The sequence below is a fragment of the Salvia hispanica genome, chromosome 1 (assembly GCF_023119035.1).
Source record: "Salvia hispanica cultivar TCC Black 2014 chromosome 1, UniMelb_Shisp_WGS_1.0, whole genome shotgun sequence".
Classification (NCBI taxonomy): Eukaryota; Viridiplantae; Streptophyta; class Magnoliopsida; order Lamiales; family Lamiaceae; genus Salvia; species Salvia hispanica.
The window spans coordinates 38,217,920-38,244,919 of record NC_062965.1 but is presented as its reverse complement, the minus strand read 5'-3'; the positions used below and the strand labels follow the sequence as shown (position 1 = coordinate 38,244,919).

General features: G+C 42.7%; 1 protein-coding gene and 2 long non-coding RNA genes across 3 annotated transcripts in view; all 3 read left to right on the top strand.

Annotated features, from left to right (window-relative positions):
• LOC125196046 overlaps positions 1-16,373 on the top strand; it is a 163,900-nt gene extending 147,527 nt beyond the window's left edge. The window contains 4 exon segments of the mRNA XM_048094407.1: positions 5,001-5,010; positions 11,990-12,482; positions 13,542-13,964; positions 16,007-16,373. Coding sequence (XP_047950364.1) covers positions 5,001-5,010; positions 11,990-12,482; positions 13,542-13,964; positions 16,007-16,373 — 1,293 coding nt within the window.
• Positions 16,374-17,436: 1,063 nt separating this feature from the next.
• Positions 17,437-19,727, top strand: LOC125213322. The gene is made up of 3 exons (XR_007174896.1): positions 17,437-17,698; positions 18,971-19,031; positions 19,562-19,727. It is a non-coding gene; the product is annotated as an uncharacterized LOC125213322 (long non-coding RNA).
• A 3,708-nt stretch (positions 19,728-23,435) lies between these two features.
• LOC125213328 lies at positions 23,436-25,554 on the top strand. The gene is made up of 2 exons (XR_007174897.1): positions 23,436-23,786; positions 25,371-25,554. It is a non-coding gene; the product is annotated as an uncharacterized LOC125213328 (long non-coding RNA).
• The last annotated feature ends 1,446 nt before the right edge of the window (positions 25,555-27,000 follow it).

Here is a 27,000-nt window from a genome sequence, read left to right as displayed (position 1 = left end):
TCGTATCATAAATTCTGCGATTCGATTGTTTGGACGTATTGTTTTGTTTATCATTGATTTCCACCTTGATTGTCTATATGTTTACAGTTGGGATTATGTTTATCACTGATTTTATTGTTTCGGATTTTGATGCTTTCGATTGGGTGTTCTTATGAAAATGCATGTACAAAATGGATTCTTCATACTGTAAACTCCGTCATTCGAAGTGGTCAATTGCATATTTCTATAAATTGGGTGTCTTAAATCATGTATTTGTATGTGTTTTGTATTTACATTATTTCACTAATGAGCTACATTATTTGGTTAAAACTTGCATTTGTATGTGTTGTAATTTTACATTATTTCATTGGATGAGCTACATTGTGTGGTTAACTCTTGCATTTGTATATGTTGTATTTGTACATTATTTCACTGGATGAGCTACATTATGTGGTTAAGTCTTGCATTTGTATGCACAGTCTTTGTGCATTATTTCACTGGATGAGCTACATTATCTGGTTAGCTCTTGCATTTGTATATTATTTCACTGATGAACTACATTATCTGGTTAGCTATTGTGTGTTGTATTTGTACATTATTTCCCTGACGGGCTACATTATTTGGTTAGCACCTTGCATTTGTATGTGTTGTACTTGTACATTATTTTACTGATTTAGTACATTATTTCCATTTGTACATTGTTACATTTTTCAGTTATACTCGAAATTTATATTATTGCACTGATGTGGTAGATTTTTTTTTCTAATTTGTGTATATTTTGTCATCAAAGTTATCTGACTTATCTATCTATATGTTTGTGAGTTGGTTCAAAGAGGGCAAGAATTTATTATTGTAACGACTTCGATGACAACATGCACGTACGATTATCCCACTAGATTCGCCAACAATTGGAAGGAAACATCGAGGCATGGGCAAATAAGCGAAATAAGGACAGCATACTCTACTTCAGAAGGTCGGCCACATAGTACATGAACATGACTAAGAAGTTGAACCCGGGACAAATTGAAGCTTGAATTCTTAAAACAATGTGTTCGTACTATGTAATTTGAAATGGATTTGTAAGGTTTTTTTTTCCCTAGATTTATGACGATGTAGAGCACTTGGAGTGGTTTGAATGTTTGTTTTTGAATGGTCGTGTTTTGGCAATTGAATGCTCTTTTTTTTAATGAATACCATAGCTTTTTGTCTGAGCAAGGCAAACCACCTGTATGTCGTCGGTTTCCACCCAGATTTGTGCGCCGAAATCCTTAGCCTCTGAGATACCAATCCTCACAATTTTAGCACTTGCTTCAAGGGCCGACCTCGCAGGGAATGTCACGCTGAAGGATAGAAGGAGTTGTCCATTGTGATTCCGGATAATTCCTCCCTCCCCTGCCTGGCCTATGGCTTGTGAATGCCAGCTTGCCGTGTTAAGCTTGATCCATGGGAAGTCCGGGGGATTCCATTTAACTGGCATAGTTAGCTGGGCTGGCCGTCTACTGTCCGAGGACGACGAAGGCTGCATGGGAATCTCTGTGCCTCCTTGTTATTTTTGCGGAAGCTGGCCATTATCCATGAGCTTTCGGATGTGCATCTTGACCTGCCATATTACATTTTGAGATCTGAAGGGGGCCTCATTGTGGCGGCACCTATTCCTTTCCGCCCAAAGAAACCACACAATGAGACAAGGGATGATTCGGCTCGTGTGTGTTCTTCCTGGCTGCTTGAAGAGGACACAACTAGTGTGTGGGTAGTCACTGTGTGCACAGAAAGAAATAACAGGTTTCCTAGGTCCAGCAAATCCGCTAGATCACACGGTCTAGGAACTCACTGGTCGTCGGACACACAGAGCACTTCTTAAAAAACCCTCAACCACTTTACTAAAACCTAGCACAGGGAAGTAGGGATCGATCCCACAGAGATGGATGCGTAATAATCATGCTCAAGGATTTGGAGATTGTTTTTGGGTTGGCTGCTGCCACGCATTTTCTTGGGTTGAGGAACTTAAACTTAAACTTGGGATTTTAAACTGCTACGCTAACAGCTAGATCTAGGCGAAACAACAAAAGCATGCACGTAAACTAGAACCAAACAATCACTAGATCTGAGAAACTATTCTAATTACCTAGATCTGGGAAATAAACTGACGGTGGGGACCATAACTGAAAAAGCAGAGTACGGACGAAAAGCTGGAAAAACAACTAACTAAGGTACTAACTAACAACGACATCATCTTCTCCAACCAATTTGCATAAAAACTCAGAAGAAAACAGCATGAGCGAAATCGGAACAGAGCAGACTGGATTTTAACAATTTTAATGAAGAACAATTAAGAACTAAACAGATCTACGGATGCTAGATGAAGCAAAACAAAAAGCAAACAGAAAACTCAAAATCCTTGCATAACTCGACTTCCCCTGTTCAGATCCAACCTCGGACGCTAAATCCACTCCGGATTCAAGCATCCGACACAAACTCCAGCCAAAAAAAGCAATTCATAACTTTAGATTCAACCAACAACCTCCGATCAACAACAACACCGCAGATCTACTGCCAAATTCCCAGATCGAGCACCAAAATGACAGAAATAGAAATCAACATGCAACTCGCCGAAATAAAAACTCTTAACAGCAGGATCAACGTAGACCAAAACGAAATAACAAAAATATAACGAAAACTAAGAAATGCATAGATAATCAGTAACATCAACAGCCAAATCGACTTCCAAAAGTGAAGTTCGAACGAAATCGAGTGCAAAAGAACTGAAAGTAAATAGATTGTATCTTCGCCCTCACGCGGACGATGTTACGCCGGAATTTCTCTGAAGAATTGACCCCTTGAAACCTAAAACTACCCCAGAACTCCCATTTCCCAAGTGTGTGTTGTGTGTGAGCTAAGAGTGAACGAAAAAGAGTGATATCTTGTGTGTTGCATGCTCCTCTATTTATAGGCGTTAAGGTGGGGCCCAGCGAGGTATAGATAGACTTTGTTGCCCTCAGCTATTGACTCCCTTCTTCTAGCCTTCTTTTGCTTAGGTTCTGCTCACCTCTACTTCATTTCTTCGCTAGACTGTTTCCTCCAGCATCTCCTGGATCTAGCGATTCTGTCACACACCTGGCTTAGAAACCGTGTTAGACCCAACAAAATGTAATGTTTTTCACTATATAACCGATGCATGAAATTAGCCTTATCACTGCTTAATACGTTTCGCCCATCCCTCAAGTCTCTCCGGGATTGTGTCCCCGAGTCTGAGGGGGTTGGATGCTCCCGGAAACCAATTGTCAAAGAATTGAAAAACTCTAAGAGCCCCGGAGCCATTTACAAAAAGATGCTGCGGAGGCTCAATCCCCGGACGCGTCGGGCAACAGTAGCACTTGGATGCAAGTTCAATCTTCCTCCATTGGAGTTTAGTATCAACGGGGACTCTGTTCGAAAGGAGCCGCCAGACAAAGATGGACATAGAAGTGGTAATGCACCCGTGCCAAATGTCCTCAAGTGCCGGGATGATCGGCCTTTGTGATCTGACTGTTTCCCAAGCCGAGGCAAGAGTGAAATCCACAGATTTTGAGAGGGTCCACCTCGGCACATCCGACTCGTCGTGAATAATAGGTGTATCAATGATCTCCTCAATCAGCTGAGCTGGGATCCCCGCTTGTGCACTAAGAGATTGTAATTTGGGGAGGTTCCATTTCCCTTCAACCCAGAATTCCGAAACACGAGTTTGGGGATTGCCTCTGTCGTCGAAACGTCTCTCTCTAAGTGGCCGGTCCCCGAGCCAAATATCATCCCAAAAGAAAGTGGCTCCATTACCGAGCACCCACCGGATGTGCGGGTGCGCGATGGTCCATGACCTCGAGAGCCTCCTCCACGTGGGGCTGCACCTACCAGTAGTCGTCAAGGAAAGAGGCGAGGTTTTCTGCAGTACTTGCTAAACATGTGCGTAGCCCACAGGGAGTTCTACCCCCGAAATCTCCACCACAGCTTGATGTTAAAAGCCCATAGAACTTCCTTGAGGCTGCGTACACCAAGTCCTCCCTCGGCCACCGGGAGGCAGATCTCATCCCAGCTGATCCAATGCGTGCGTCTTCTATCATTCGTGGCTCCCCAAAAGAACCGGGCGAGCTGTTGCTCCAAGTTCTTGATCGCACCTCCGGTCGGCTCGATAGCTTGGAAGGTGTGTATCGGGATGGCTTCAAGGGTGCTCTTGATAAGGGTGAGTCTACCCCCAAACGATAAGTGCCTGTGCGCCCAACCATTTATCCTCTTGGCAATTTTTTCTCGTAAAAATAAGAACATGTCTGTGCGTTTGGCACCCCGATAGATGGGAACTCCCAGATACATGAAGGGGAATGTACCCCGTGAGAAACCTCCTCTTGATTGAATAGTCTCTGCCCAATCTTCATGTCCCTTCGCAACATAGAAGTTGCTTTTTGGAAGGTTAATTTGCTGACCTGAAGCCTTTTCGTAGTTGTTGAGACAAGTCTTTAGCCTTCGGATGGCCCTTGTGGAGGCTTGAGTGAAGATGAGGATGTCATCCGCGTATGCCAGGTGGCTAATAGTCGAGCAGTGTATCTTGAAGAGCATTTCCTTTTTCCCTAAGATCAGCTTGTCCAGGGCCCTTGACAAGTAGTCCGCGGCTATTACGAACAAGGCCGGAGAGATGGGATCCCCTTGCCGGAGGCCCCTAGTTGATTTGAAGAATCTGGCCGGTGCACCATTAATGATGATCGAGAACCAACACCGGCTAATACACCGGTCAATAACGCTAATCCACACCTCGGGAAATCCCATGCGGCGTAAGATCTTAACTAAGAAGGGCCATTGGACGCGGTCGTACGCCTTTGCCATATCAAGTTTGAGAGCCACATTTGGTGCAGGGGAGCTGCGCCAATAGGGCGTTATCGTTGAGCAGCCTTCCTTTGACGAACCCACTTTGGTTGGGAGATATGACTTTGGGGAGCAAGGGAGTGAGTCTAGACACGAGCACTTTGGTGATGATTTTATTTGTGATGTTGCATAAGCTGATTGGGCGTTAGTCCGTCCATGCCCGAGGTTTCTCCTTTTTTGGGATGAGGACGATCGACGTAGCAGTGATGCTTCGCGGGAGGAAGGCACCACTAAAGAACTGGACAACTGCATTGATGACATCGGCTCCCACAACGACCTAGCATTTCTGGAAAAGGAGTACACTGTATTTAGTGATGCATCGCATAATGGTTTAGGTTGTGTATTGATGCAAGAAGGTAAGGTAGTTGCTTATGCTTCTAGGCAATTGAAAACACATGAGAAAAATTATCCTACACATGATCTAGAGCTGGCAGCCGTTGTATTTGCCTTGAAGATTTGAAGACACTACTTATACGGTGAGAGATGTTATATCTACACAGATCATAAGAGTCTTAAGTATCTACTTACACAAAAAGAACTCAATTTGAGGCAAAGAAGATGGGTAGAGTTACTTAAAGATTATGATTGTGTGATTGATTATCATCCAGGGAAGGCCAATGTTGTGGTAGATGCACTCAGCAGGAAATCAATTGCAGCTTTGAAAGCGATGAATGCAAGGCTAGAAATATCAGATGATGGAAATCTTGTGGCAGAACTTAGAGTGAGATCGACATTGATGCAACGAGTTAAAGATTCTCAAATGAATGATGATGAAGTGAAGATTAAGTTTGATCAGATTTCTCAAGGGAAAAAGACACATGGATTCGATCAAAGTCCCGATGGATACTTATATTTCAAAAGAAGATTGTATGTGCCAGATGATAAAGAGTTGAAGAACGATATACTCCAAGAAGCGCACAACAGTTTATACTCTATGTATCCCGGAGGTAATAAAATGTATCGCGACTTGAGGGAATCCTATTGGTGGCATGGTATGAAGAGAGATATTACCGAATAGGTGGCAAGGTGCTTAACATGTCAACAAGTCAAAGCTGAACATCAAGTTCCGTCAGGTTTATTGCAGCCAATCACTGTACCAAATTGGAAATGGGATCGGATCACGATGGATTTCGTTGTAGGATTGCCCTTATCACCTCGGAAGAAAGATTCAGTCTAGGTGATTGTTGATCGGTTGACCAAATCATCTCATTTTCTTGCGGTCAGAACTGATTATTCACTAGAGAAGTTGGCTGAACTTTATATTAGTGAAATTGTGAGATTACATGGAGTACCTAGCTCGATTATATCTGACAGAGATCCACGATTCACTTCAAGATTCTGGAATAAATTTCAAGAAGCTTTGGGTTCTCGGCTACACCTTAGTACAACTTTTCATCCGAAAACAGATGGTCAATCGGAACGAGTAATACAAATTTTAGAAGACATGCTGAGAAGTTGCGTCATCAACCTTGAAGGTAGTTGGGAAAAATACTTGCCGTTGGTGGAATTTGCATATAACAACAGTTTCCAATCTAGTATTCAGATGGCTCTGTACGAAGCATTGTATGGCCGTAAATGTCGAACACCATTGTGTTGGACAGAGCTGAGCGAGAACAAGATAGTGGGCCCTGAAATTATACAAGAGACGGAAGAAAAGGTCAGATTGATACGAAATCGACTGTAAGAAGCATCAGATAGGCAGAAATATTATGCAGATTTGAAGAGGAAAGACATTGAATTCTGTGTTGGTGACAAAGTGTTTCTGCAAGTATCTCCGTGGAAGAAAGTACTGCGATTTGGCAAGAAAGGAAAGCTGAGTTCGAGATTTATTGGCCCTTATGAAATTTTAGAACGTGTGGGTCCAGTAGCATACCGACTTGCATTACCACCTGATCTAGAAAAGATACATAACGTGTTCAATGTTTCAATGTTGAGGAGTGATAAGGCTAATTTCATGCATCGTTTATGTGGTGAAAAAACATTTTATTTTACTGGGTCTAACGCAGTTTTTAAGCCAGGTGTGTAAAGGAATCGCTAGATCCAGGAAGAGCTGGAGACAATGGACTAGCGAAGGAAAATGAAGGAAAGTGAGCAGAGTTGAAGAGAAAAATGGCTAGACGAAGGAACTCAATAGCTGAGGGCAACAAAGACTATTCATACCTCGCTGGACTCACTTCAACGCCTATAAATAAAGGAGCATGCAGCACCTGGAGACATGATTTTTGCTCTCAGCTCACACACTCACACACACACTTGGGAAAAATTGGAATTCGGGGGTAGTTAAAGGTTTTTAGGGGTTCATCTTCGGTGAAAGTTAGTCGTAACACCGTCCTTGCGAAGGGCAAAGATACAATCTATTTACATTCTGTTTTTGCACTTTATTCCGTCGAACTTCATCGTTTTGGAAGTCGATTTGGTTGTTGCTATTACCGATTATCTATGCATTTAGTTTTTGTCATGATGGTGTTTATCTTGTGTTGATTTACGTTGATTCTGTGATTTTGAGACTTAATTTCGGCAGTTAAATGTTATTCTTTTGGATAATTCTGTGCCTGATCTGGGGAATACGGTTGTGGATCTGTGTTGTTGTTGCTGATCGGAGGTTGTTTGGCGAATCTGTAGCTATGGGTATACTTTTGGTCGGAGTTTGTTTCGGATGCTTGGATCCAGAGTGGATTTAGCATCCGAAGTGTGGATCTAAACAGGGGAAACCGAGTTGTGCATGGATTTTGAGTTTTCTGCTTTCTTTCTGTTTTACTTCGTCTAGTAGTCGCAGATCTGCTTGATTTTGAATTGTTATTCGTTTAATTGTTTTAAAGCTAGTCTGTTTTGTTTCCGATTCGCGTTCCATTTCTGTTTTACTGAAATTTTTATGCAAGTTGATTGGAGAAGATGATGTCGCTGTTAGTTAGTTGTTTTTCAGCTTTTCATCCGTACTTTACCTTTTCAGCAAATGGTCCCCACCGTCAGTTCATTTCCCAGGTCTAGGTAATTTAGGAAACAGTTCTTAGATCTAGTGGTAGTATTGCTTGTTTTCCAGTTTACATGCATGATTTCTGTTCTGCCTAGATCTAGCTGTTAGCGTAGCAAACTTTCAACTCCAAGTTTAGTTTAATTTCCTCAACCCAAAAATGCGTGGCAGCAGCCAACCCAAAAATAGTCCCGAATCCTTGAGTATGTTTAATTTCGCATCCATCTCTGTGGGATCGATCCCTACTTCCCTGTGCTAATTTTAGTATAAGTGGTTGAGGATTTTTGAAGCGATAATCTGTGTGTCCAACGACCGAGATCTTCCAACGATCCGTGAGTTCCTAGACCTTGTGATCTAGTGGATTCACTGGACCTAGGAGACTTGTTATTTCTTTCTGTGCACACATACACAAACAAAATTTCATGAGCTTCAAGGAGATACAGATCAGATCCTTCTCATGTTATTCGGGCTGAATCGATTGAAGTACAACCAGACTTGACATACGAGAAAGAACCGGTTCAGATTTTAGCAAGAGAGGTCAAAGAGCTCAGAAATAAAAGAATAGTGCTTGTTAGGAACACGGGTTCTTGACAGTTTATGAACACGGGTTTCCATACTGGAAGTTGGGCTAGTTCATGTGGGTCAGGAAACGCCCGATACAAGTGGCAAGTCAAGGAGTCTACGTCCACCGTCACTACCAGATCAGGGTTGAGGACGGTAGACCCATTTCCGTTCGAATCAGAAAGGAGAAGGAGTGGAACTCGTCAGGGGAAGAGGACCCAAAGTCGTCCACAGAAACAGAGCATTCCGAGACTGAGGAAGAGGAAGACGTGAATATGGCACATTTAGTGGATCCTGATCCGGAGATAGGCTCACTCACCGCGCATCTGGACGGTGAGCCCGCCCATGCCATAGTCTCAAACCCGCGCCGAAGGTCTATAGACATTAAGACAAATGTGCTCGGGGTCTTGCCCACATTCTCTGGACGAAGAAACGAATGTCCTTACGAATTCCTAAACGAGTTTAGTAAGCTGTGCAGCATTCAAAAGAGGCCCAACGAGGCGACTGAGGAGGACTACCGCTTGCGTGCAGTCCCGTTTGCCCTCAAGGTGGAGGCTAACACTTGGCTGCTGAGGCTTCCACCAGATTCGATCAACACATGGAAGGATTTCAAGCTGGAGTTCTTGGATTATTTCTTCCCGTCTAACAAGACAAACGCGTTGAAGAAGGAGATCCAGGAGTGCAAGCAAGAATATGATGAGTCTCTGATCTCTTATTGGTCCCGGTTCAAAGGACTGTTGGATGCTTGTCCGAACCACATGATGATCGAGGCAGAGACTTACTATCTGTTTTACGAAGGTGCAAACCCTGAGTCAAAGGACTTGATGAATTCCTCGAGCGGGGGAAATTTTACCAAGAATAAAGCAAGTGAAGCCAGAGAAACTTTGGGAAGATTGATCGAGGCGAAAAAGGCCTATGATAACCCGCAGAGCATATTGAGGAGGGGATCGGCCAATGCAGTAACAGAGGAAGGTGACAAGAAAGTGGAGGACAGGATAAATAAATTGGAAAAAGGCAATTTCAACCCTCATGCTCCATCGGAAAATGAAAAACCCCCTGGTCCAGAGGAAAGGCAATTTCAACCTTACTACAGTCAATCGTGTGAAGGGGAGTGCCAAGCCCAGGCAAATTCGATGGGAAGCTGGAATCCAAATGGAAGTTGGAACCAAGGAAGGCAAAGGGATGCCCCATGGAGGACTCACCCCAACTTTAGATGGACTGACAATGATCAAAGTCAGCCACCCCCACTGCAACTCACAATTTATGCACACCCTCCAGAGAGGCAGTCCAACTGGTCAGGAAGAAACCAAGAGGGTCAACTGCAACTGGGGTACAGGAATCAGGACCATACTAATTGGGGAAACAGGAATCAAAACAATCCAGGGAGTTCCTATGTGCCACCTCACCAGAGAAATAGCCAAGGGAACTATCAGAATACCCAACCAACTCACCAAGGGAATCAAGGGTTTAGCAACCAGTACAATACCCACCAAGGAAATCAGGGGAACTATCGACAACCCCAATGACAATACCAAGGTCAAGGATCAAATTCTAATCAATTCAACTCCAGGCCACAAAGGAGTCTGGATGACATGGTCCACGACCTAGTGAATTCACAGCAGTTCATGCAGAATAACTTGCACTCCAATAATGACGTGGTGCACAAGTTGCAAGACGCTCAGTCGGAACACAAAGCTGCCATGGACATGATGGCAAAACAACTGTCCCAGATATCGGTTTCTTTGAATGAGATGCGGGGAAATGAAGGAAAACTTCCTGCCACGGTCAAGCCACCCGACCGAGCAAACATTAGTCACATCACCTTGAGATCCGGGAGGGGCTATGAAGATGTACCCACTCAGGCAAGTAAAGGGAAGGAGAGTCAGGTGTTTCGAGAAGACAGTCCTAGACCCAGAGAAGTCCTTGTTGAGGATGACCTCCAGAAAGGAGATTTAGGGGGATCTTTACCTCGAGCAGCTGATCCATTTTTCCTAGATCCAGAAGAGCCTGAGTTAGTAAATAAGGAAGGAAACAGGGAAGCTGGCGAGACCCCAGCTGGGAGTTCTACAAATGCGGTAAAGCGGGCAAAGCCATTTCCATACCGAGGGGAAGCAAAGAAAAAGAAGGATGATACAGAGGACCTCATGGAGATTTTTAGCAAGCTGGAAATCAACCTGCCCTTCTTGCAAGCCTTGAAGAAGCCCGCCTTTAGCAAGTTCATCAAGGAATTCATAGCAGGGAAGACCAAGCCGGACGGGAAGATTGTGTTCGGGGAGAACGTGTCTGCTGTGATACAAAAGAGAAGGATGCCTTCGAAATGCACAGACCCAGGTATGTTCACATTACCCATTTCTCTAGGAGATATCAGAGTCGAGCATGCTATGTGTGATCTAGGGGCGTCTATAAATGTTTTACCGCTTTCGATCTACAAGAAACTGACAGGGGTTAGGATGGTCGCCACTAAGGTGGTAATCCAGTTAGCAGATAGAACTTGCATTTGTCCTGAAGGTGTGTTAGAAAATGTGCATTTGTCATAGTCAAGGTGCATGATTTTTTAGATCCTGCTGATTTCTATGTTATCAAAATGAACGATAATGAGTCTGCTGAGTCCAGTGGCGTTCTCTTAGGGAGACCATTCTTGCGCACTGCTAAGACCATTATCGATGTCTTCGATGGAACAATTTGCTTGGATTATAATAGGGAAAAATATACATTTAGCATAGATGAGGGGATGAAAAGGCCATTGGATGTTGAGAATCTGTATGCTATTGATGTTATTAACCCCTTGGTCGAAGAATATCTTGAGACAGAATTGATGCAGGAACAAATTGACAACTCGGAGTTGAGCCATTTAATAGACTGAGAAGTTGTAGGGTGGTGTGCAGCAATGAACACGACGGAATTGACAGATGAGGAACTAGCAGAGGCCATCATGGAGTTTTGCAGAAATCCCGAGTCAGCTAGATCAAGGGGATCAGCCCATGTGGCTAGTCTAGAGAATTCTCTTGGGTCAAGGAAGGAAACATTACCTGATATTGCAGAAAAAAATCCCTTGCCCCATGAGACGAATGACACAAAAGGAACTGAAGACACTCCCACCAGGCCTAAAGTATGCTTACTTAGAAGAGAATGAGGCATTCCCAGTGATAGTCAACAGTAACTTGACTGAGGAGTAGGAGAAGGAATTGTTGAAAGTGATCAGGCGAAATAAGAAAGCAATAGGGTGGACCCTCTCGGATTTAGTGGGAATCAGCCCTGATCTCTGTATGCACCACATCCGTCTAGAAGAAGGTGCGAAGGCTCACCGAGACGCACAACGGAAACTGAATCCGAACATGCGAGAGGAAGTTCTGAAGGAGGTGTTGAAATTGCTCTCTCTAGGGATCATTTACTCCATTCCGGATAGTGAGTGGGGCAGTCTTGTCCATATGGTGCCCAAAAAGTCTGGCATATAGGTTGTCAAGAATGAAAAGAACGAGTAGGTGCCCACTAGGCTGGTGACGGGGTGTAGGATGTGCATTGACTACAGGAAACTGAATGAGGCCACGAAGAATGATCATTTCCCCCTACCCTTCATGGATCAGATGTTAGAAAGATTGACTGGCAAACAGTATTTTTGTTTCCTTGATGGATACAGTGGCTATTTCTAGATCTACGTTAACCCAGAGGACCAAGGGAAAACCACGTTCACGTGCCCTTTTGGTACGTATGCATACCGAAGAATGCCGTTTGGATTGTGTAACGCACCAGGAACATTCCAGCGGTGTATGATGAGTATTTTTTCAGATTTGTTGGAGGTATGCATTGAAATATTCATGGATGATTTTACCGTATATGGGAATGCGTTCGACACTTGTTTAGCCAGCCTTGACCTAGTGTTGAAAAGATGCCAGGAAAAGCACTTAGTCTTGAATTTCGAAAAATGCCACTTCATGGTGACGGAAGGCATTGTCCTGGGTCATGTGGTTTCTGAAAGAGGAATACAGGTAGACAAAGCAAAGGTAGATGTGATATCAAAGTTACCTTACCCCACGAACCTAAAAGAAGTTAAAAGCTTCCTGGGTCATGCAGGATTTTATAGGAGGTTTATCAGGGATTTCGCGAAAATCGCGCAACCGCTCACTCATTTGTTGCACAACGATGTGGAATTTGTCTTTGACGAAGGATGCAAGAAGGCATTTCAGTTGCTCAAGGATAGACTCGTGTCGGTACCAATAATCAGGGCGCCAGACTGGAATCAACCATTTGAGATAATGTGTGACGCGAGTGATTTCGCTGTGGGAGTTGTATTAGGGTAGAAGATAGACGGAAAAAGTTTTGTGATCTTCTATGCATCCAGGACTCTAAATCAAGCTCAAAAGAACTATGATACCACGGAGAAGGAAATGTTGGTTGTCGTTTACTCATTCGAAAAGTTTCGACCTTATCTTCTTGGGTCGAGGGTTATAGTCTTCACAGATCACGCAGCAATAAAGTACTTACTGGCTAAGAAAGAGTCTAAGCCGAGGTTAATCCATTGGGTATTGCTTTTGCAAGAGTTTGATTGGGAAGTGAGAGACAAAAGAGGGACGGAGAGTAGAGTAGCGAATCATTTGAGCATAATTCATCAAGGGAAAACGGAAGAAGCCATACCCGATGCTTTTCCTGAAGAGCATTTGTATTATCTAGGGGATTTTCCTATACGGATCAGTTGGGAAGGAGTTTTGGCATTAACCGGTCTAGGAGATTCCGACAAGGGGAAGCGAACACTTAACGCAGAACCATGGTTTGCTGACTTAGCCAACTACTTGGTCACGGGAGAAGTGCCTAGTTCAGACGAAGTTTCCCGGGCCCAGAAGATGAAGATTAAAAGCGAAGCCAAATATTTCTTTTGGGACGACCCTTACTTATGGAAGATGTGTTTGGATAAAGTGATTAGACGCTGCATTCCCGAATGAGAACAAAGAGATGTGCTAATTCATTGCCACACCTTGGCGTGTGGAGGTCACTTCATGGTGACTGAAGGTATTGTCCTGGGTCACGTGGTTTCTGAAAGAGGAATACAGGTAGACAAGGCAAAGGTAGATGTGATATCAAAGTTACCTTACCCCACGAACCAAATAGAAGTTAGAGGCTTCCTGGGTCATGTGGGATTTTATAGGAGGTTTATCAGGGATTTCGCGAAGATCGCGCAACCGCTCACTCATTTGTTGCACAACGATGTGGAATTCGTCTTTGACGAAGGATGCACGAAGGCCTTTCAATTGCTTAAGGACAGACTCGTGTCTGCACCAATAATCAGGGCGCCAGACTGGAATCATCCTTTTGAGATAATGTGCGACGCGAGTGATTTCGCTGTGGGAGCTGTCCTAGGACAAAAGATAGATGGGAAAAGTTATGTGATCTTCTATGCATCCAAGACTCTAAATCAAGCTCAGAAGAACTATGATACCACGGAGAAGGAAATGTTGGCTGTCGTGTACTCATTCGAGAAATTCCGACCCTATCTGCTTGGGTCGAGGGTTATAGTTTTCACCGATCACGCAGCAATAAAATACTTACTGGCTAAGAAGGAGTCTAAGTCGAGGTTAATCCGTTGGGTGTTGCTTTTGCAGGAGTTTGATTGGGAAGTGAGAGACAAAAGAGGAATAGAGAATAGAGTAGCCGATCACTAGAGCAAAATTTTTCAAGGGGAAACGGAAGAGGCCATACCCGATGCTTTTCCTGAAGAGCATTTGTATCATCTAGGGCATTTTCCTAGACCAATCAGTTGGGAGGCAGTATTGGCATTAACCGGTCTAGGAGAATCCGACAAAGGGAAACGAATACTAAACGCAGAACCATGGTTTGCTGACTTAGCAAACTACTTGGTCACGGGAGAGGTGCCAAGTTCAGACGAAGTTTCCTGGGCCCAGAAGATGAAAATTAAAAGTGAAGCCAAATATTACTTTTGGGATGATCCTTACTTATGGAAGATGTGCTCGGATCAAGTGATTAGACGCTGCATTCCCGAATGGGAACAAAACTGAATTATTGCCACACTTTGGCATGTGGAGGCCACTTTGGACCAAGGAGAACAGCGAGGAAGGTACTAGATAGTGGATTCTACTGGCCGACGCTTAATAAAGATGCCTTCGAGTTTTGTCAGTATTGCGAGAGGTGCCAACAGACAGGGGGAATTTCAAGGAGGGACGAGATGCCCCAGGTCCCGATGATTGTCTGTGAAATCTTCGACGTATGGGGGATGGACTTCATGGGATCGTTTCCATCATCCTATGGGAACACATATATATTGGTTGCAGTAGACTATGTGTCTAAATGGATAGAAGCTAAGGCCACCACGACATGTGAATCGAAGGAGGTGGCAAAATTTCTGAAGGCCAATATCTTCAACAGATACGGAGTTCCTCGAGCCATTGTCTCGGATCAAGGAACACATTTCTGTAATCGCACCATCGAGGCTCTGATGAAGAAATATGGTGTTCACCATAGGGTATATACCCCATACCACCCTCAGTCTAACGGCCAAGCGGAAATTTCCAATCGCGAGATCAAGGCAATATTGGAGAAAACAGTTAATCCGTCAAGGAAAGACTGGAGTAAGAGGCTCGGCGATGCATTATGGGCCTACAGAACTGCTTTCAAGGCGTACTGGGCAGTAAAGGAGATGAATATGAAGCCTTCGGCTTGTGAGGAAGAAAGAAAGTTACAGTTACAAGACTGGAGGAACTGAGGCTGGAGTCTTATGAGTCTGCCATGTGATATAAGAAAAGGACAAAATTATGGCATGACAAGAATCCCCGGGTCAAGGAACTCCATGTGGGACAGAAGGTGCTCCTTTTTCAATCCCGGCTCAAGCTGATGCCAGGGAAGTTGATGTCTAAGTGGATCGGTCCATATACCATTGTCGGCATCCGTGCAAATGGAGCAGTGGAGATCCAGGGAAGTGCCTCTAACTCTGTCCCTTTTCTTGTTAATGGTCACAGAGTGAAAGTCTATAGGGATAATTCTGAGCTGTGAGTAGTGGAGGAAGTGCCACTACGCGCACTCTCTATTATCACCTAGACAGATGAGGAGGTATTCTCGATGAATTCCTGGGTCAGGTAAAATTGGTTGACAGTTATGAATATATACACTTAACCAGGGAATCTCGGGAATACTCAAAGGGAGTGTGTAAATAGTTTAAGTGCTTTTCAAACAAAGGAAAATCCACAAAAAATGTATATTCAATTTTAAATCTTCCAAAATATTTTCGAAGCACTAGACTCCGAAGGAAGCCCGATGTCTTATATTCTAACCTTGACCTAGGAGTCTGGCGTCTTCAATTTTTTTTAAGTATAGGGTCATGGTCATGGAAGTCAGCTAGGGAAAGAGAGCCTGGAGGAAGAAGTCAAGGAGGGATGGAGATAATTTGAATTTCAAAATTGCCGATTTTTATGGAAGGTGTACGGTTGCTTACATCACGCCTTCAACCGCACCATCTTTTCACCACAAAAGGCTAACCGGCATTTCTTTCTCCAATAATCCCAATCGACGAAAACTACATTTCCTCTTCCTTCTCTCTACTTTGTTTCTCTCTCAAGAACACAAACCCTAACCAATTTCGACCAAGTTTCTCTTTGATTTCAGATTTACAGTAATGGATCCAACTCAGGCTACCGGAAGTTCGCAGCCGACGGTGTATGACGCAGTTCTGTTGGCAGAATTGACGCAAAAATTAGGGAGCGTCGAGAAAGCGAAGGAAGTCTACGCTCTGTTTTCCGCCAGCCTGATGACATCCGCGCCGGCCGTACCATCACCAATGATCCCAGCGGATTCGGCGGCACAACCCGCAGTTCTCCAAGAAGAAAGGCCTCAAGATTTGACCAGGGTACATGACTCTGGATCTCAACAAGAAGAAACCGCTTCACTGGAGGCGGATAAAGAAGAGGCAATGAATGAACCGGCGGCAGATGGTGGGCAGACGAATGGTGAAGCGGAGGTGGAGACCGAATGACAAGGTAATGGAAACCCTAACTCTGAGGGTGAGAAAGATGCTGAGGGGGAAACCCCTGTTCGAGAAGAGAGTACTGTGGGGGAAACCCCTGTTATGGAAGACAATGTGGAGGGGGAAACCCCTGTTGTGGAAAGGATTGCTGAGGGAGAAACCCCTGTTCACGAAGAAGTTGCTGAGGGGGAAACCCCTGTTTTGGTAGAAGTTGTTGAGGGGGAAACCCCTGTTCGAGAGTTGACGGCTGAGGGGAAACCCATATGGAGACTGGGGATGAAACCCCAACGGATTTTAGGGGTGCGACCCCTGAACCTGTGGAGGAGGGGGCAACCCCAAGTGATGTCAGGGGGGAAACCCCTGTTTATATTGAGGGGGCGACCCCGATGGTGGATGATGTGGGGGAAACCCCGGGAAAACTTGTGGATGAGACAGATCTATACACTACTGGAGTACCGGAGCCCGTGGAGGAAGGGCTAAATCTGATTGTGGACCTGGTGGACGACCAGGAAGAAGAAGCACCCTGGGTAGACGAAAGAGCAGAGAGGAGAAGGGCCAGGCGGAGTCTGCTTGACGAAGTGGATGACTTGGTTTTTTCCGAGAAGGAGGAGTTCCCTGCCCGGGGGACGAATGCTGAAAAGGCAGAAGAGCGTCGCCAGGCCAAGGAGAGGGCAAGAAAAGGAAAGGTAGCGGCGACCCAGTCAACACGGTCAAGGAAAGCTCCCTCCATCGAGGAGGTTGAGGAGACCCTTTCCCAAGTGACCGAAGCTCCCCCTACCGAGGAACAAGACAAGCCTTGTAACATCCCGACTATTTTCATTGTTTTTCTCGAAATGACATTGAATGTTTAGTGGAAAATTTCAAAAGAACTAAAGAATAATATAAATTATTATAATTCTAGTAAATGAAATGTCATACATAAGTGAGCTTATGGTCACACTAATGGAACCGAACATTTTATTTTACAAGTCTAACTACCGGAATACATCTCTAAAAACTATAAAATGGAACACAAGAAATAAAATGGTGTACATATGTGGAACTATAAGTTAAATCTCAACCCACTTCAAAAATTTTGGAGTCCATGGAGAAGCCCAACTCATCTTTTCTTCATTGCATATTGCAGCCCAATATATATCCCAACTCCCAACTCCACGTGTCTTTTGCAAAAGCAGCCAGATCCCCCCCAACCGCCTGAAAACAATTCTCCAATATATTATTGTGATACTACAATTCCATCACAGTTGATCAATTCCAAAGAAATCTAGAGCTAGAGAAAAGAACGACCAAAGAGTTCTTTTCTTTCCTTTTCAAAGACAATTTTCCAACCTAAGGTAATCACCAATCCCACTTCTTTTATTTTCAAGCATCATTAGACAACATTCGATGCAACAATCATATAAGAAGTTCCATTTAAAACTCAGAATCATAAGTTTCCTAGTCACAAGAGTAACTCCAGCTATGAATTTAACTCTTTCACCTTCTCTTTGTTAATCAAAATCAAGATAGAAGTTCACTAAAATATAAAGAAAGAATTAGCTTTTAGATAGGGGTTTGTGGCTGCCTGGCACCACTCAAAACAGCTGAGAGAAACGGCAACGGACTAATAGCACAACAGTGCACCGCGCCGGAGAACGACTGTCCTGTCCACGGTCGTGCGACGACGGAGACACAGCAGCGGCTTCGGCCGTCACAAGCGCCAAGTGACATAGCGAGCTGCAGGAGAAGTGGCAAACGGCACTGCTGCTGCCCCACCAGCGCCCGAAGAGGCCCCGCATCGGTGAGCAGCAGGGACAGACAATGGCCGGTGGCTGGGGTAGGACCATGCGGCGGCAGATGTCAGAGTCGAGAGAGAGCGAGAGAGAGAGGGGGAATTCGATGAGAGGAGGAAGAGCATGGATCCGGCGATGGTGAGGTGTCGCGGTGGAGTCGGCCAGGAAGGGAGTGGCGGTGGCGCTGCAATGAGTGTGACTTGTGTGAATTTTGAATTGGTGGGAGATGGAGAAGATGGGCGTGTAAAATAGAATGGGCTTTTTTTGAATTGGTGGGAGATGGAGAAGATGGGCGTGTAAAATAGAATGGGCTTTTTAGTTGGACTTCATTTAGTAAAGCAATTAATTGAAAGAACGGGCCAGTAAGTAATGTTTTGAGTTAGAATTTTGGGGTTGAAGGAGTTAAATATTTGTGGTGTGCTGGAACTCTAAATAAAGAGTTAATGGAATAATTAATTATTTGTTGGAGTTATTATTTAATTCCCGAACAGATAAATAATTTGCGAATTGATTCTTTTTTTTTTTTTGAAATAAAGTATTGAAATGGATAGCGCCTTTAATTAAATTCCAAGACGTAACTAATTGCGAGTTTAGCCAAGAGTGTAATGGGGTCGAGGGTGTAGGATTCTCGGGACGTGCGATATTAGGCGGTGCGTAAATTGAAAGAGAGAGTAAGTACTTAACGCAGCTCTGATTTAATTACAGTAAAAGAATTTTATAATGTCTCTAAGAAATAACAAAGAACCATGAAAAAAAACACATATAGGATGCATGCATTCTAAGTATATATTTTTCCTTGAGTCTGATCAAGAACATGTTTTTATTTTCAAAAAGAAAGCTACCTCCGCGAGCAAGTTATGGTCGAAGTAACGAAATTCAAGTATAAACGCATGAGGTGAACTTTTCTATCCTACATACTAATGTGGATGAAAATATAAAAATGTGAATCTATGTTTGTTGTTTATATAAATGATGTTGTCTTGCCATAAATGATTTGTTTTATGCCTATATGTTTGGTTGGAACGTAAGAATCGAATTCGGGTCCAAGTGAGGGTGGTGTCTCTACTTGGATTAGTGTACACAAGTGGCCGTGGAAGGTGGCCACCTTCCACGGGTCACAAATAAAGTTATGGAGGCCGTGGGAGGTGGCCACCTCCCCGGCTGGAGAAAAAGGTAGGTGACCGAGAGAGAGCACCATCTCCACGGCACTTGGTGTTCAGATATGGCGAAAAGAAAGAAAGAACTTAGACTGATCAGTTGAACTTTAGCTCACAAAGAATTTGGTAATCTCGGGCCTTTTAAAAGAAAACCCTCGAGTGTTACTGTGATGGCATGACAATATTTTCATTTTATATATGTATATTTCGGCAATGTGTTCACTGAGTATTTTTATACTCAGCCCTGCATATATTTCTAAATGTGCAGGTTGAGCAGTGACGGTGGAGAATGCTGAGCAGAGTTATGATTTTCTTTTTATTTTAAGTAGAGGCTCTCGGCGGTGCATGTCTCCATACATGTGACTGTGTTAATTCCGCTGCGTATTAAGGTTTTAGATGACATCGACTGTTACTCTGATAATTATTTATTAAAATGTAAGATTTCTATTTGAGTTCTGGTGATTAAGAGTTGATTTGAAATTGTATCCCTTTATTTCTAGGTGAATATTCGGTCATTGTTTACCCCCTTTCTATTCCCCTCTTCTTATTTCCCACCCCTAGTCACGGTTTCCCGGCTTTGCTATTCATAGCAAAGTGCGGTCGTGACAGAGTGGTATCAGAGCAGGTTCTTTGACGCTCTGAACCAAAGAGTCTCTCTTCAGTTAATAGTCTAGATTTGTTCCACTGGACTGTCTAATTAGTAAACGAACTCTCAGCATTCCCACCAATCCCGCTCAACGAGGGAAAAGGTAATATGTCCTTTCTTTTAAAAGCGAAGTAGAGATGTTCAAAAAGTTTGGAAAGAGAAAAAGTTACGGACCGACGGTGAAATGAACGGGTCGATATGAAAATATGAGATTCTAGAAGATAATGAGTTTTATGAGGCAACTGTTTTAAATGAATTAAAAAAAAACGAGACTTTAGAGAAAGATGGGTTTTATCGAGTAGAGATTCGGAAGAAAGAGTTGAAAGTGTGAGTTATAAAGAAAAGTGTAATTTGTTATTACTTTCAAGAAAGAGTTTGGAAATTTTGAGAAAGGAGATTATGTTTCTTTATCGAGTAAAGGCGTTGAGAAAATAGTTGATGTGTTTTTATCGAGTAAAGACTTTAAATGATGAAGGGAAAAAGTTACATTTTCTTTTAAGTAGATGTAGTGAATGATGCAAATGGAAAGTATACATATCTTTGCAAATTATTACAAAAAAGGGGGGGGGGGAATATTTTCTCGAATAAGAAAAGTTAAAGGATTTTTGAAAGAATATATCTTTTCGAGTAAATTCATGAATCACATTGCATGTAAGGGAAGATTTGAAATTTCCAAGAACTTAGAATTTTAAGTTATGAGTTCCTTATAAGAACATTGTATAGATTTGAACATAGAAGAACAATTATAACATTTCTCGCTTTTCCGAGCAATTAAAATTAAAAGTACGTAATCAGAAAGAGAAAGTTAGTAATAAAAAAAAAATGTATCTTTTTGAGTCAGGCCATGAATTATGTTATAAGTAAAGGAAAATTAAAGTTTTCAAGAACTTAGATTCTTTTTAAGTTATCTAATCCTTTAAGAACACAACATGAACTTCAACATAGAAGAAGGATAATTACTAACATTTTTCGCTTTCCCGAGCGATAATGAGAAAAGTATGCGATCTAAAAGAAAGTTAATCATGAGAAAAACGTTTGAGTTGCGAACGAAGGATATTACCAGAAAATTTTAGGAATTAGATACCCCTCTTCTCTGTCCACACAAAAGTGAACAATCTAGGTGCCACTATCCTAGGGGACAATCCAGTTATAACAAAAGATAGTACATTCGAATCAATTGAACGATGTATTTGTACATGGTCAGAGAATATGATTCAAATCTAGTTAAAGAAATTAGTCTTGTCTAATAAAGAGAGAAATAAAGTGTTTCAAGAATGATCATTATGACGTGTCGAGAACACTATGGAGCCATGATTTCCAACTATAGTCCTCGGACATAGTTGTGAAAAGAACTAATTCCCAAGATTTTCTTTATCGTGCACAAAAGAGACGAAAGATGGTGAACCACCCTTGTAAAAAAAAATGAATTTTTTTTTTTTAGTCAATAGTTTCCCCCATATAGTCTCTCGTATAGTGCAATATTAATTGTCGTCTGGTTAGTATCATTGCATACGGATTATTTTATACGGGCAAGATAGATTCCCAATTGTTCCACCTATCATGCATGACTACTCTTAGCATATTCTCCAGGCTTTGAAGTATTATTTCCTATTGCTCGTCTGTACTTGGTAAAATGTCGTGCTCAAATTTAGTTTAGTGGCCAGTTCCTTCTGATAGCTTTTAAAAAGTCTCGATGTGATACTGGAACTCAATTTGATGTGATGGTCAATGATTACCCACATAACAATAATCCTTAAATTCAGTTTGGGCAAACATGACTAAAAGTCTTTTATTACACCTTTTCTAAGAATGTAGAGATGTTCCTTTTCGTACCATCCCACCAGACTTCTTTTTCATGTCATTGTTATATTTTCTTATTTCCAAGGTGGGTGGTGCAAGGGTTATAGTGTGCCTTACTCATGATTTTGTTTCTAAGTTCATTGTTGTCCAGCACACATAATTTTTCTTCAAGGTGAATGCGTTATTTGCTCCCTCCCTAAAGAATTTGTGATCTACTATTCACACCTTAGCCCGAATACTTTTTTTTCGGGCATCATCTCGACTTGGTGCATTTATAATACCTCCTCGTTTGATTCAGACCTTGAATTACTCATGTCTATAAGGCGTCACCACAATTTTCTTTATATTTTATATCAATTCGTGATCCATTTAAATAAAGTGAGCTTACCCTCATATTTTTCGTACACCCCTAATTGTTACAGTTTCCCCTTGATTCATTTGGGATGAAAACAATTTTATGATTCTATGAATTCCAACTACCATACTCTATCCCAAGTCCTACAAATTATGGTCTTCGGAATGATCATATGTCTAAGATGATTGTTCTCTTTGAAGCTTGATATATTCTTTCAAGATCTTTAATTCACATGTTTGTATTTTTAAAACACGGATTGATGGCAAACTCTTTTATTGTAAGAGTAGCCCCCTTCTCAATTCCACTACAAATATTCTCTCATGTTTCGAGCTTTTTCTGCAACTCCAAGTTTAAACCTAACCGCTTGTTTCCACTCATAATTAGTTTACTCGAGTTGTCTTTCTTTATGAGTTGGTTTCTAAATTGTCTATAAACCTTGATAAATTACTGATGTGGCGTCGTGTCACGTGATGGTTGACTAAAGTCTATCAGCACTTGTGAGCAATTGTTTGCTTTTCCTATCCACTTGCAACTAGTTGTTCAGTTGCTATGTTAAATATGTCATCGAGTGATCCTTGGAATTCTTCAATTTACTAATCCTCGAGATTATATTGTGGACACCAATTATAGAAATCTACATCAGTTATATCCTCATTCTTTTACAACTCCTTCCATCTAGGAAACTCCTAATATGAAAATTCTCAAACTCTAAAAGTATGGTTAAGAAAACCCTTGCAGCTTTTCTTCTCTTCTTAACTTGAGTGGACGTGACAAGTCCAACTGTATATAGTTTCCATGTTTCTTGAAAACTTATTCGTACAATCTACCGATGAGGGCCTGACACGAAGTTGGTAAAAGATCAATGTTAGCACCAAATGCGATAAGTGAAATGTTGATGTCGTACAACGAATCCGTGTTAGGATCAATGAAGCTCAAACTAGCACCAAATCTTAAGCTGATGCGTGCCGATCTGAGTTGAAAAATAAAATAGGAGATAAGGTATTTGTTCTAATGTACGTCAAGGCCACGATTTATTGGAGCTCATAAAATCTTCGAAGAAACGAGAAGAACAACATTATCTCTTTGCACTGCCGAAGTTACTCAGATATGGAGTACATCAAATTTCGGGACGAAATTTTTGTTAGGTGGGTAGAATGTAACATCCCGACTATTTTCATTGTTTTTCTCGAAATGACATTGAATGTTTAGTGGAAAATTTCAAAAGAACTAAAGAATAATATAAATTATTATAATTCTAGTAAATGAAATGTCATACGTAAGTGAGCTTATGGTCACACTAATGGAACCGAACATTTTATTTTACAAGTCTAACTACCGGAATACATCTCTAAAAACTATAAAATGGAATACAAGAAATAAAATGGTGTACATATGTGGACCTATAGGTTAAATCTCAACCCACTTCAAAAATTTTGGAGTCCATGGAGAAGCCCAACTCATCTTTTCTTCATTGCATATTGCAGCCCAATATATATCCCAACTCCCAACTCCACGTGTCTTTTGCAAAAGCAGCCAGATCCCCCCCAACCGCCTGAAAACAATTCTCCAATATATTATTGTGATACTACAATTCCATCACAGTTGATCAATTCCAAAGAAATCTAGAGCTAGAGAAAAGAACGAGCAAAGAGTTCTTTTCTTTCCTTTTCAAAGACAATTTTCCAACCTAAGGTAATCACCAATCCCACTTCTTTTATTTTCAAGCATCATTAGACAACATTCGATGCAGCAATCATATAAGAAGTTCCATTTAAAACTCAGAATCATAAGTTTCCTAGTCACAAGAGTAACTCCAGCTATGAATTTAACTCTTTCACCTTCTCTTTGTTAATCAAAATCAAGATAGAAGTTCACTTAAATATAAAGAAAGAATTAGCTTTTAGATAGGGGTTTGTGGCTGCCTGGCACCACTCAAAACAGCTGAGAGAAACGGCAACGGACTAACAGCACAACAGTGCACCGCACCGGAGAACGACTGTCCTGTCCACGGTCGTGCGACGACGGAGACACAGCAGCGGCTTCGGCCGTCACAAGCGCCAAGTGACATAGCGAGCTGCAGGGGAAGTGGCAAACGGCACTGCTGCTGCCCCACCAGCGCCTGAAGAGGCCCCGCATCGGTGAGCAGCAGGGACAGACGATGGCCGGTGGCTGGGGCAGGACCATGCGGCGGCGGATGTGAGAGTCGAGAGAGAGTGAGTGAGAGAGGGGGAATTCGATGAGAGGGGGAGGAGCATGGAACCGGCGATGGTGAGGTGTCGCGGTGGAGTCGGCCAGGAAGGGAGTGGCGGTGGCACTGCAATGAGTGTGACTTGTGTGAATTTTGAATTTGTGGGAGATGGAGAAGATGGGCGTGTAAAATAGAATGGGCTTTTTAGTTGGACTTCATTTAGTAAAGCAATTAATTGAAAGAACGGGCCAGTAAGTAATGTTTTGAGTTAGAATTTTGGGGTTGAAGGAGTTAAATATTTGTGGTGTGCTGGAACTCTAAATAAAGAGTTAATGGAATAATTAATTATTTGTTGGAGTTATTATTTAATTCCCGAACAGATAAATAATTTGCGAATTGATTCTTTTTTTTTTTCGAAATAAAGTATTGAAATGGATAGCGCCTTTAATTAAATTCCAAGACGTAACTAATTGCGAGTTTAGCCATGAGTGTAATGGGGTCGAGGGTGTAGGATTCTCGGGACGTGTGAGTAACGAAATTCAAGTATAAACGCATGAGGTGAACTTTTCTATCCTACATACTAATGTGGATGAAAATATAAAAATGTGAATCTATGTTTGTTGTTTATATAAATGATGTTGTCTTGCCATAAATGATTTGTTTTATGCCTATCTGTTTGGTTGGAACGTAAGAATCGAATTCGGGTCCAAGTGAGGGTGGTGTCCCTACTTGGATTAGTGTACACAAGTGGCCGTGGAAGGTGGCCACCTTCCACGGGTCACAAATAAAGTTATGGAGGCCGTGGGAGGTGGCCACCTCCCCGGCTGGAGAAAAAGGTAGGTGACCGTGAGAGAGCACCATCTCCACGGCACTTGGTGTTCAGATATGGCGAAAAGAAAGAAAGAACTTAGACTGATCAGTTGAACTTTAGCTCACAAAGAATTTGGTAATCTCGGGCCTTTTAAAATAAAACCCTCGAGTGTTACTGTGATGGCATGACAATATTTTCATTTTATATATGTATATTTCGGCAATGTGTTCACTGAATATTTTTATACTCAGCCCTGCATATATTTCTAAATGTGCAGGTTGAGCAGTGACGGTGGAGAATGCTGAGCAGAGTTATGATTTTCTTTTTATTTTAAGTAGAGGCTCTCGGCGGTGCATGTCTCCATACATGTGACCGTGTTAATTCCGCTGCGTATTAAGGTTTTAGATGACATCGACTGTTACTCTTATAATTATTTATTAAAATGTAAGATTTCCATTCGAGTTCTGGTGATTAAGAGTTGATTTGAAATTGTATCCCTTTATTTCTAGGTGAATATTCGGTCATTGTTTACCCCCTTTCTATTCCCCTCTTCTTATTTCCCACCCCTAGCCACGGTTTCCCGGCTTTGCTATTCATAGCAAAGTGCGGTCGTGACAAGCCTACTCATGGGTACGACTCTGAACTTGAAGAATCTGAAGAGGAGTTTATCCAAGGACGTCTGGAGGTATGGCTGACTAAGGAACTGCTGGAGTCGATGAGGCATTTCGACGATCAGAAACGGGCCACGGCGTACAAGGAAAGGTGCAGTGCAGGGAAAATGGCTAAGTCTGGCAAGCAGTACAGTCCCAAGGAGCTTCGGATGATTGCATGCGATGAGGACTTCCGCGCATGTATCTATTCAATCGGTTTAGAGTGATTGCTAAAGAGCCAGGAGAAGGTGCCAGTGGACCTAGCACGGGAGTTTTTCTCAACGTTCCAATTAAAGAACACCTCTGACCTCGACACGGACTCCATAACATTCAGGCTTTTCAATGAAGAACACGAGATGAGCATCCTGGGAATGGTCCTTGAAAATGGGGTTGTTTACCCAGGCTGAGGATGATGAAGGAATATGGAATGAGAGGATGGTTGGCGTACCGAAGAACACGCCAGGATTCAAAGTACAAGCAGCATGGGAACTAATCACTCACTCCAAGGCAGGGGCGTTCAAGTCAAGCTACTCCAAGGCTTCTCACATCGAGGACAAAATCCTCCATTTTGCTCAGACGTGTATCAGTTACAACTTGATGGGAACTGCAAATTCAGCTCTAACAACAACCGACCTTTATTTCACTTGGTGCATGGCAAAAGGTGTTAAAGTGTATCTAGGCTATTGGCTGGCTCAAGCATGCCACCAAATGACAAGCAACCCTGCTCGTCATATGTATACCTGCCACCTCCTCGGCGCCTACCTCCAGGGGAACATTGAAATGAAGATAGCCAAAGCCGCTCCCTTGGTCGTCATGTGCGAACCCCCGGAGGTTTTCAGCGTTGAATACTTTTTCAACAAGGGGTTGCTCCAATCTCACGGCAAACAAACTTTCTTCTACACGGTAGGAGATAAGGTGAAGGCGGAGGCCGAGGAGGCTGCGGAGGCTATGCCGAGTGAAGAGGTCGAGGAGCTGAGAAAGGATGTCCAGGATGTGAGGAAAGAAATGTAGGTGATGAGGAAAGATATGGTGAGAGAGCTTGGGGGGATAAGGAAAGAATTGAACGGGAGCCGTGAAGAGGTGAAGACCCTGCAGGGCAATATTGCGGACTTGGCGGTGAAGTCCGCCAAGCAAAATGAGCGGATGACGGAGGCTGTGGAGCTTGTAATGAAGATGTTGAAATGGTTGGAGAAGATACTCCCCTTGACCCAGTCGAAGGTAACTCCTGGGTCCAGCAGCGAGGTCAGACAACCACGC